The 11,479-nt window shown below is 40.9% G+C and overlaps 1 protein-coding gene across 1 annotated transcript in view; it reads right to left on the reverse strand.

Moving 5' to 3' along the window:
• The window catches only part of MYO10 (myosin X), a 362,468-nt gene that overhangs the window by 131,554 nt on the left and 219,435 nt on the right, over positions 1–11,479 (reverse strand). Inside the window, exons 9-17 of the mRNA XM_011993607.1 lie at positions 8,920–8,963; positions 7,324–7,453; positions 4,636–4,754; positions 3,082–3,228; positions 2,493–2,593; positions 2,313–2,379; positions 1,350–1,442; positions 850–918; positions 272–354 (exon numbers count right to left, since the gene is read on the reverse strand). Of these exons, the coding sequence (XP_011848997.1) occupies positions 272–354; positions 850–918; positions 1,350–1,442; positions 2,313–2,379; positions 2,493–2,593; positions 3,082–3,228; positions 4,636–4,754; positions 7,324–7,453; positions 8,920–8,963 (853 nt within the window). The remainder of the gene's footprint in view (positions 1–271; positions 355–849; positions 919–1,349; positions 1,443–2,312; positions 2,380–2,492; positions 2,594–3,081; positions 3,229–4,635; positions 4,755–7,323; positions 7,454–8,919; positions 8,964–11,479) is intronic.

Consider the following 11,479-nt stretch of genomic DNA (forward strand, 5'->3'; position numbering starts at 1 on the left):
TAGCCAGGCTGGTCTCAAACTCCTGACCTCAGGTGATTTGCCCACCTTGACATCCCAAAGTACTAGGATTACAGGCGTGAGCCACCGTGCCCGACCTTGCTTGTATTATTATGTTATACTTTTGAGTTATTTCGTTGATGAAATATTACCTGGGGAAAACAATATTAAGTTTCTTACATAACAGCAATTTGTTCTATATTTGGGAATTAAAAGCATTTACACAAATATTCATTTACTTGCTAAGGACTTCTCAGGGAGAAGACTGACATACCGACTTTCTCTTAGCAAATTGAGAAGGTCATCTCGAAATGTATCTCTGTTCTTCTCCAAGATACCTCGGACATCATATTGCACCTAGTTTTAAGAAATAAGAGGGGAGAAAACTATTGAAAGAATAGTTTCAGGTCATAAGCAACCTCCCTGAAAGATCCACAAAAAGAAATCATTCCAATAAATGTATTTATTTAGTTTTTAAGAGACAGGGTCTTGCTCTATTTCCCAGGCTGAAGTGCAGTGACGTGATCATGGCTCATGCAGCCTCTAATTCCTACGCCCAAGCAATCCTCCCACCTCGGCCTCCAGAACAGCTAGGACAACAGATGTGTCACCATGCCAGGCTAACTTTTTATAAAATATCTTGTAGATATTTTTTATATCTATGGTGCCCAGACTGGTCTCAAACTCCAGTCCTCAAGTGACCCTCCTGACTCAGCCTCCCAAAGTACTGGGACTATAGGCTCATGTGAGCCACCATACCAAGCCCAATAAATTCACGATTGGTTCTGAAACTACTGTTTTCTCTGAATATCAAACAGGCGAATATCAATAGGTATCTTAATAAAAAGTTACCTCTCCAGCATAGTGCTTCACTCCAAAATTGTTAACTGCAACTCTGGGCTTCACATAAAAGTGGTTATTCTAAAAAAAAAAAAAAAATTAGAAATAAAAATACAATGCTTTATTTCACTCACGGATTTCCCTTGACTTCCAGAGAACACTAAATACAACAGACAGTGAAAATCATTTTCAAATTTGCCATAGATTTGCGTTTCAGGACACGGCATATGGTGCACTTTATAAAAACCATGTTAACTCTCGACTGTGTCATTGTAATAGATTAACAATTTTATGTTCTCTAAATAAGCTTGGGCATTCTGACAAGTAGCCCCAAATCTAACCCTTTTGCTTATTTCAATTTAGTTCTGGTAACAGGAGAACATCTTTGGTTTGAGAATAAAAGTTCAATGTGGGAAGCACAGTTGGGCCAGTGGACTGACATGTCTGGTTCGTAACCCCAACCCACAGATGTGCTACTTCGATGTGATTAAGAATTGCAGGTTTCTACATACAGCATGCTGACTGTGTAGCTTCTCCAGTAAGGTGCTGTCTGTGGCTTGAGGAAAATGGCTTTCTTCATTGATAAGGGCTAGGAGTCCAAGTTTCTAGAAGAAAGAAGAAAAAGAAGAAATGAATTAAAAGTTGAATGTATCTGGGTGCATGGTAGCTCATGTCTGCAATCCCAGCCCTTTGGGAGGCCAAGACGGGCAGATCATTTTAGGTCACGAGTTCAAGACCAGCCTGGCCAACACAGTGAAACCTTGTTTCTACTAAAAATACAAAAAAATTAACTGGGTATGGTAGGCACACCTGTAATCCCAGCTACTGGGGAGGCTGAGGCGGGAGAATCACTTGAACCTGGGAGACAGAGGTTGCAGTGAGCCAAGATTGTGCCACTGTACTCCAGGCTGGGCGACAAAGTGAAACTCCGTCTCAGAAAGAAAAAAAAAAAGAAAAAAAGTTGAATGTGTGCATCCCAAACTATTTTGAGAGCTCTTCTCTACTCTTTATCAAATGAGTGGTTAAAAGAAAAGGCATGGTAATTTCTTGATTGGAAAATCCATAATGATACACTATAGAGAAAACCAATTAAGTTCTATGTAAATCTTAAAAAAAAAAATTGAACCCACTGCAATTCTGTGGATAAAACTTCTACTCCTGTGGATAAAACTTTTACAACTGGCAAATCTATATTGGTACTGGCAAGGTTTTGCTTCTGCCTTAAAATCTAAGGGAAGTCAGTTCACACACTGCTGATTCTAAAATACTGAGTTCAATGAGACAATAGGTTTGAAGCGGCCAAGTATTTAAATTCAACCCTGCACATTTACATTTAGGTTTCCAAACAGTCCATTGTGTTCTAAACATTCACATCTTTGATGTGCGTGTTCGTGCACGTTATTTTGTTCCCATAAATGTGAATCAGACCAGCTGGACCCCCTTGGGACTGCAACCATTCTTCAAAAATACATTACCTTCTCAATCAAGTCCAGGCATTCTCCATTGTCTATCCAGTCAATATCTTCCCACACTAATCCTTCCCTGTAGGAAGATTTTAAATAGCCAAGTTAAATGAAAACTTAGCTTCAAAACTATCTAATCTAGTTGCTGCTTTAAAAAAAAAAAAATGGAAATGGAATTCTATGAGTGCTTACCGGCTATATTCTAGTTGTTCTAAAGAAAAAATATGCTTGTTGAAGTATTCCTGAAGTTTCTCATTTGCATAGTTTATATTGAACTGTTCAAAGTGATTAACCTAAGGGGGGAAAGCATTCAATAAGTATCTTTAGCGCACTCACGATTACATGGAAAGGTGAAGAAAAGACAAAACAAAGATCTGCAGAGAAAAATATCAGTGCTTGTTGCCTGGCACGGTGGCTCACGCCTATAATGCTAGCACATTGCGAGGCCAGGGTGGGCAGATCACCTGAGGTCGGCAGTCAGAGACCAGCCTGACCAACATGGTGCAACCCCATCTCTACCGAAAATACAAAAAAATTAGTGGCCCGTGGTGACAGGCACCTGTAATCTCAGCTACTTGGGAGGCTGAGGTGGGAGAATCACTTGAACCAGGAGGTGGAAGTTGCAGTGAGCTGAGATCACACCACTGCACCCCAGACTGGGAGACAGAGTGAGACTCCTTCGGAAAAAAAAACAAAAGAGAGTTTGCTTACAGAGATTTGCTCAACAGCAGCTAATCATGAACAGAAGAGAAGTCATGTGCTGCACTGTTAGTAAGTCTACCTCAAAGTTTTCAAATCCAAAGATGTCGAGGATGCCAATAGACTTGAAGTCCTCTTTGCCTTTGATCCTGCTGTTGATCTTTTTGATCACCCACTCAAAGCAGCACGCATACAGAGCCATGGCCAGGGAGTCCCTGCTGTCTACTGCCTGTGGGGAGAGGAAACAGCACAGACTCAGCTGACCCTGGCACCCAGATAGGCAAGGCCATCCCCGCCCCACTCGAGAGACACACACAAGACTAGCATAGCATCTGGCCCTCCAGTGTGAAGCGAATCGATACCATCTAGGAAAGGACAGATATCTAAAGAAACGATAAACTGAGCTCACATATTTCCTTTCTGTTAAGATTAAATACCAGGATTCCAAACTCAACTTGCTATGCTGAATTACACAAAAGAATCTAAACCACATATACGGGTACGAATGTTAGCAGGTTTAAAACAATAATTAAGATGTGAGCTCTTTTTTAAAATTTTCTGATTTTCTATTATACTTTGTATTTACAAAGGTTTTCTTCATAATATGGTCAGCATTTTTATTTATCCAATTAAAAACATATTAGAAGAGTGTGATGGTTCATACTGAGTGTCAACTTGATTGCAGGATACAAAGTATTAATCCTGGGTGTGTCTGTGTGGGTGACATCTGAGTCAGTGGGTTAAGGGAAGCCACATCCACCCTTAATCTGGTGGGCAAAATCTAATCAGCTTCCAGTGAAAATAAAGCAGGCAGAAAAATGTGAAAAGGCGAGATTGGCCCAGCCTCCCAGCCTACATCTTTCTCCTGTGCTGGACGCTTCCTGCCCTAGAACATCAGACTCCAAGTTCTGCAATTTTGGGACTCAGACTGGCTCTCCTTCCTCCTCAGCTTGCAGAGGGCCTATTGTGGGACCTTCTGATCACATAAGTTAATACTTAATAAACTCCCCTTTCTATCTATCTATCTATCTATCTATCAATCAATCATATTAATTCTGTCCCTCTAAGAGAACCCTAATACAAAGAGCTAGCACATATACATTTGCTCAAGGCAGCAGCAGAGGCAAAAATAAATAAAACATATTATTATATTGTCTTCATTATAATACATTATTGTTATTGTTGTAGGTAATGTTTATTTAGTGCTTACTCCATACCAGACATTAAATGCTCAGCATATATTTGTTGTTTTTAGTCTTACAAAAATCCTATGAATTAGGTGTAATTATCCTTGTCTTATAGCGGAGGAAACTGAGGCATAGTGACTAAATTTCCCAAGAGCAGACAGTAGTAAGTGGGTCAAGTTCAAAGTCAGGCAATCTGCATCCGACCCATACTGTTAAACAATAATCAGATGTTGTTTTACACAATTAGACAGCAATTCAATAGCTTTGTCTATTCCCAATCCTCGGGTATCTTCTTTATTTTGATCATGAACCAAAGTCATTTGAACAGTTATTAATACATTACAGTTACAATATAACTGTTATTATAGTTACATATTTGAATCAAGCCTATGGATCTCAAAACCCAGGAGTGTGTAGTAAGGCAGGATCGGATGGCAAAGCATGTGTACCTGTTGAACATTGAGAGGCGTGAGGATCTCTTCTCCCCTGAGGAACATTGATCTCTGGGTCAGAGCATCTGTGAGCTGTGTTGGGTCCAGCCCAAGTAACTCTGCAGATCTGCCCAAAGCTGAAAACAGAGAGTAAGACAAAGGTGAATGAACCCATCGCCCCTGAGAAGCTAACCAGGCTTAGTGATTCCTTAACGCAGAGAACACTCCTGAATGCCTCAGGCAAAGTTTAGAGGCTGCATGTTATTGCTAAATTATTCACTCCCTTAGTGAATCCTAGGTTAGTAGCATAGAGCCTCGTGCTTGGACGAAGTGTGGTCTGGGAATCCCATGGGTGTCCCCAAGATCCTGTCAGAGGTTTGCAACTACTTCCTTTTTTTTTTGAGATGGAGTCTCACTCTATAGCCCAGGCTGGAGTACGGTGGCATGATCTCGGCTCACTGCAACCTCTGCATCCTGGGTTCAAATGATTCTCCTGTCTCAGTCTCCTGAGTATTTTCAGTAGAGACAGGGCTTCACCATGTTGGCTAGACTGGTCTTGAACTCCTGACCTCAAGTGATCCACCTGCCTTGGCCTCCATGCCCGGCCTACTACTTTCATTAATAACAGTAAGATGTTATCAGCTCTTTTCACTCTATTTCTCTCCCCAGTAGTCTCCCAGGCTGGAGTGGAGTGGCATGATCTCGGCTCACCGCAACCTCCGCCTCCTGGGTTCAAGCGATTCTCTTGCCTCAGCCTCCTGAGTAGCTGAGATTATAGGCACCTGCCACAACGCCTGGCTAATTTTCGTATTTTTAGTGGAGATGGTTTTTGTTTGTTTGTTTGAGATAGAGTCTTGCTTTGTCTCCCAGGCTGGAGCGGAGTGGCGTGATCTCGGCTCACTGCAACCTCCGCCTCCTGGGTTCAAGCGATTCTCTTGCCTCAGCCTCCCGAGTAGCTAGGATTACAGGTGCCCGCCACCATGCCTGGCTAATTTTTGTATTTTTAGTAGAGATGGGTTTCACCCTGTCGGCCTGGCTGGTCTCAAACTCCTGACCTCAGATGATCCACCTACCTCGGCCTCCCAAAGTTTTGGGATTACAGGCGTGAGCCACTGTGCCCAGCCCCCAACTGTCTTTCAATATGTCAGACATTAAAGAAATTTGCAAAAAGATAAGATAATGTGACTATCCTTACTGTCTTCTGATTTGGAAAAGAGTCTTTTAAATAAAAATAGAACATTTATTTTAGTATGCAATGGGTTTATTATTCTTCTTTTTAATTGAATAAAGAATACTTTTTAAACATCTCATTTTAACTTTTAATTAGAAGTTTTAACTTTTTTTTTGAGACAGAGTCTCACTTTGTCACCCAGGCTATAGTGTACTGGTGTGATCTTTGCTCACTACAACCTCCACCTCCTGGGTTCAAGCGACTCTCATGCCTCAGTCTCCCCAAGTAGCTGGGATTACAGGCACACACCACCACGCCTGGCTAATTTTTGTATTTTTAGTAGAGATGGGGTTTCACCATGTTGGACAGGTTGGTCTCGAACTCCTGACCTCAAGTGATCCACCTGCCTCATCCTCCCAAATTGCTAGGATTACAGGCATGAGCCACCGTGCCCAGCCAGAAAGTTTTAACTTTTAATGTGGTCAACATCAACAGATACAACCCACATAAACAAAAGCTCTCTGGGGTTCTAAGATTTTTGAGAATATTAAGAGGTACTGGGTGGAACCAGACACTTGAGAATTACTGGCCTACAGTACTGGTCTCCTCTAGAACCACTTTGAACTTGAACTCATCTAATTTCCAGCTTCCATGACCTCATCTATTGCTTCCATCAGAAAAGTTTTAAAAAGTAATACATAAATCATATGTCAAGCAAAATGACAACTGACATAGCTATATGTTAACTCATTTTATCTTGACAGCAAATCTCTGAGACACTGTACAGGTGAGAAGTCACGAGTGTTCAGGGGATAAATAACACAGGAAACAGCATGAAGCAGGGAAGGGCTATGAACCCAGCATCCTGGCTTGCAAAACAAAGGGTCTTAACCATTCTACCACACTGGCACTCAACACGACGATGCCACCTGACTCTCAACACTTTCCTATGTTGATTCTTGGTTGCTCATATTTCCACATATTTGACTCATCTTCCTTCTTTTTAAACAGAGAACACGGCCGCTATCCCAATTGACTAGTAACTTTTCACACACTCTGAGCCTTTCTTAACCGACACTTCATATCTGATAAAACTAACGTTCTGTAGCTCTCTATGCAAGGAGTCAGAACATTTTCTCTTTTTTATTTATTTTTTTTTTGAGACAAGATCTCACTCTGTTGCCCAGACTGGAGTGCAGAGGCATCATCTCAGCTCATTGCAGCTTCAACCTGCAGAGTCTCAGGTGATCCTCCCACCTCAGCCTCCCAAGCAGCTGGGACTACAGGTGTGCACCATCATGCCTGGCTAATTTTTGTATTTTTGGTAGAGATGGTCACATTGCCCCAGACTGGTCTCGATTTCCTGGGCTCAAGCAATCTGCCCGCCTCCACCTCGCAAAGTGCTGGGGTTACAGGCAAGAGCCACCGCAGCCGGCCAGAATTTTCTCTCTAAAAGGCTAGACAGTCAATAATTTAGGTTTAAGTTTCCTATGAGGAACAAAGGGAGAGAGGAGGGCAGGCAGGCATAATCTTACCTGTTTTGAAGGAAACCTGCGCCCCACCGGCAGTGATAAATTCTATGTTCCCAAGATGCAGTATACCAGCAAGCAGCCTCGACACTTCCCGAACTTCCTCCTTGCTGAACTGCATCACGTCCATTGCCGTCTAGAAGAAAATAAATATATTTAGTTTTATGTTGTTTTTCCCACTGAAGAAAATGTAGAATACCCCTGATGATATAAAATTACTATGTGTTATTGAAAAGGCAAGGAAAAAAAATAGATGCATAACCACTCACTTGTTTTTTTGTTTTGAGACAGAGTCTTGCTCTGTCACCCAGGCTGGAGTGCAGAGGCACAATCTCGGCTCACTGCAACCTCCACCTTCCAGGTTGGAGCGATTCTCGTGCCTCAGCCTCCAGAGTAGCTGGGATTACAGGTGTGTGCCACCATGCCTAGCTAGTTTTGGATTTTTTTTTTTTTTTTTGCATTTTTAGTAGAGACTGGGTTTCACCACGTTGGTCAGGCTGGTCTCGGACTCCTGATCTCAAGTGATCCACTCACCTTCGCCTCCCAAAGTTCTGGGATTACAGGCGGGAGCCACCGCACCTGGCCCATAATAACTCACTTTTAAAACGATGAGGACTTTACATAGTACACATAAAAGGAGGAAGATAAAGAACTATAGCATGTTCAGAGATAATCAATGAAATAAACATAGTGTCTGTCTTACATACAAGTCTTCTATATATGCTACAAAAGAATTACTTCAGGCAGTCAGAGTCATGACAATAATAAAGAAATAGTTTTTTGTATAGTTATCAGAGTGGATGAAAATTCTGTTATTTTCTTTAGATGTAAAAATGTGGAGAGGGAGTACTTGGAGAGGGGGTGTTTTTCTGTTTGTTTGTTTGTTTTTTTTTTTTGGTAGAGATGGGGGTCTCACTATGTTAGCCAGGCTGGTCTCGAACTCCTGGCCTCAAGCAATCCTCTCACCTTGGCCTTCCAAAGTGCTGGGTTTACAGGCATGAGCCACCATGCCAAGCCAAGAATTTTAACAAATTAGCCAGGTGTGTTGGTGCATACCTGCAGTCCCAGCTCGTGGCTTCGCTGAGGCAGGAGTATTGCATGAACCCAAGAGGTCAAGGTTACAGTGAGCTATCACCGCATGTGTACTCCAGCCTGGGAGCCTGGGTGACAGAGTTAAGACTCTGTCTCTTAAAAAAAAAAAAAAAAAAAAATTAAATAAATGCTGATGGAAAATCTAAATAGATGTGGACGTGTCTTCATCACATCTCTATTTTTAATTTCTCCAAAGGACTTTTTATGGTCTTATCTTGGCCTGAGGATACTAAGTGGAAGTTAACATAATGCTGCTCGGGGAAAAATAAAAATAAACCGGCACTTACAGGAATCTGTTACAACAACAAGTATCTAAACAACTGAAGCCACGGGTTTTCTGAATCATATCTAAGATTTGCTAATTTTCTATTGTGACCGAGGAGCTGTATTCTTGTGACCAAAAAAAGCTATTAAAAAGGAAAAGAAAACCAGACACACATACACACCAACCAGGGGGCAGACTTGCTGGCAATACCATGAAAATGACCTACAAAAAGAACTTGGACTCACACAAGGACCATAGGAGAGTGGTAAGAAGGAAACCACGCACCACCCTGAAGCAATAGAAATTGCAAAAGGAAACAACTGGAGATTAGCACTGCAAAAAGTTCAATTGCTTTTCCTTTCCTTTTTTTTTTTTTTTGAGACAGAGTTTCGCTGTTTTGCCCAGCCTGAGGTGCAGTGGCACCATCTTAGCTCACCGCACCCTATACCTCCCAGGTTCAAGCAATTCTCCTGCTTTAGCCTCCTAAGTAGCTGGGATTACAGGCGTGCGCCACCACGTCTGGCTAATTTTTGTATTTTTAGTAGATACGAGGTTTCTCCATGTTGGTCAGGCTGGTCTTGAACTCCTGACCTCAGGTGATCTGCCCGCCTTGGCCTCCCAAAGTGCTGGGATTACAGGCATGAGCCACTGACTGTGCCCAGCCAGGAACTTACTATTATTATTATCATTATTTTTATTATTATTGACCCAACTCTGTTACTTTATAAAGACATAAGAAAAAAATCGATATAATCTCCAATAATTTCAATGCTGGAAATTTGCTTCAAGGAAAATTTCAAGAGCAGAAAAAAAAACCTTTAGAAAATATTCACTACAGTGTTACCTTAATAACACTTTCACAGAAAAATAATTCTAATTATTCTACAATTAGACAAGTCAAATATAGTAAGTTATATAAATATTGCATACTTTTTTTTTTTTTGAGATGGAGTTTCACTCTTGTTGCCCAGGCTGGAGTGCAAAAGTGCGATCTCGGCTCACCGCAATCTCCGCCTTCCAGGTTCAAGAAGCCTGTCTCAAACTCCTGCGCTCAAGCAATCTGACCACCTAGGTCTCCCGAAGTGCTGGGATTACAGGCATGAGCCACTGACTGTGCCCAGCCAGGAACTTACTATTATTATTATCATTATTTTTATTATTATTGACCCAACTCTGTTACTTTATAAAGACATAAGAAAAAAATCGATATAATCTCCAATAATTTCAATGCTAGAAATTTGCTTCAAGGAAAATTTCAAGAGCAGAAAAAAAAACCTTTAGAAAATATTCACTACAGTGTTACCTTAATAACACTTTCACAGAAAAATAATTCTAATTATTCTACAATTAGACAAGTCAAATATAGTAAGTTATATAAATATTGCATACTTTTTTTTTTTTTGAGATGGAGTTTCACTCTTGTTGCCCAGGCTGGAGTGCAACAGTGCGATCTCGGCTCACCGCAATCTCCGCCTTCCAGGTTCAAGTGATTCTCCTGCCTCAGCCTCCCGAGTAGCTGGGATTATATAAATATTGCATACTTTTTTTTTTTTTGAGATGGAGTTTCACTCTTGTTGCCCAGGCTGGAGTGCAATAGTGCGATCTCGGCTCACCGCAATCTCCGCCTTCCAGGTTCAAGTGATTCTCCTGCCTCAGCCTCCCGAGTAGCTGGGATTACAGGCATGTACCACCACACCTGGCTAATTTTGTATATTTAATAGAGACAGGGTTTCTCCATGTTGGTCAGGCTGGTCTTGAACTCCTGACCTCAGGTGATCTGCCCGCCTTGGCCTCCCAAAGTGCCGGGATTACAGGTGTGAGCCACTACGCCCAGCCTATTGTATACTTTTTAAAGAAAATTATGTACATTATATAGAGAAACAGTTATATTTATGGTAGCTTTTTGTAAAAAAGCAAAAAAGCTATTTTGTACCCATATTATTTTAAAAACTCAGGCTGGGAAGAAAATTTACAAATCTGAAACTAGTTCCAATAGTTACTGTTAAGGGTTAACTGTGAGTTAACAGTGTTGGTAAGCTCATGAACATTCTATTCTGTCGTGTCTTTTAATGTTGCTGGCAATAAATATGTTTACAACAAAAACTGAGACAATCAATGGGTGAATGGTTCAACAAACTACTGTCTATTCAATGGAATACCAAAAAAAGCAGTGAACAGTGATACGTGCCACATGGATGGATCCTGGAGGAAGCTGGATACAGGAGACTACACAGTGTGTATTTTCGTTACGTGGAACTCTAGAGAAGATAACTGTACACTAGAGGGACTGAATTAGATCAGCAGTTTCCTAGGGCCAGGTGTGGGGGGTTGGGATTGCCTGGGAAGGGGCACAGAGAAACTTCTGAGGCAGAGGATTCCCTTTTATCTTGATCATTGTGGATAAATGGGTGTGTAAATTCAAAATTCACTGAAATGTATACTTTAAATGGATGCATTTAATCATGTGTTCATTATATCTCAATAAAGTTGATTATAAAAATTAAAATACCATAAATTACTTAAAGGTGGGAAGGCTATCATTTCATGCGTACAAACGGAAAGAAAAATAACTATTTGCCAAGTGCTTATCAATTTAAAAAAGCCTATGAGAAAATAATCATTCAAATTTAGAGATACTTATCAGTGACTTCTTCTAAAAGGTAAAAGCAAAGAAATGCGGTTAAGATACACAAAATAATTTGTTATTCTTAAGACTTTTTAAACTGTGTTAAAGACCGTATCAGATATCAGCAAAATAATTAAAATGCACCTACACTGTGCAAAAGTTAAATTTTTCCCTTTCTA

Source organism: Mandrillus leucophaeus, unplaced genomic scaffold (genome assembly GCF_000951045.1).
Source record: "Mandrillus leucophaeus isolate KB7577 unplaced genomic scaffold, Mleu.le_1.0 Scaffold430, whole genome shotgun sequence".
Lineage (NCBI taxonomy): Eukaryota > Metazoa > Chordata > Mammalia > Primates > Cercopithecidae > Mandrillus > Mandrillus leucophaeus.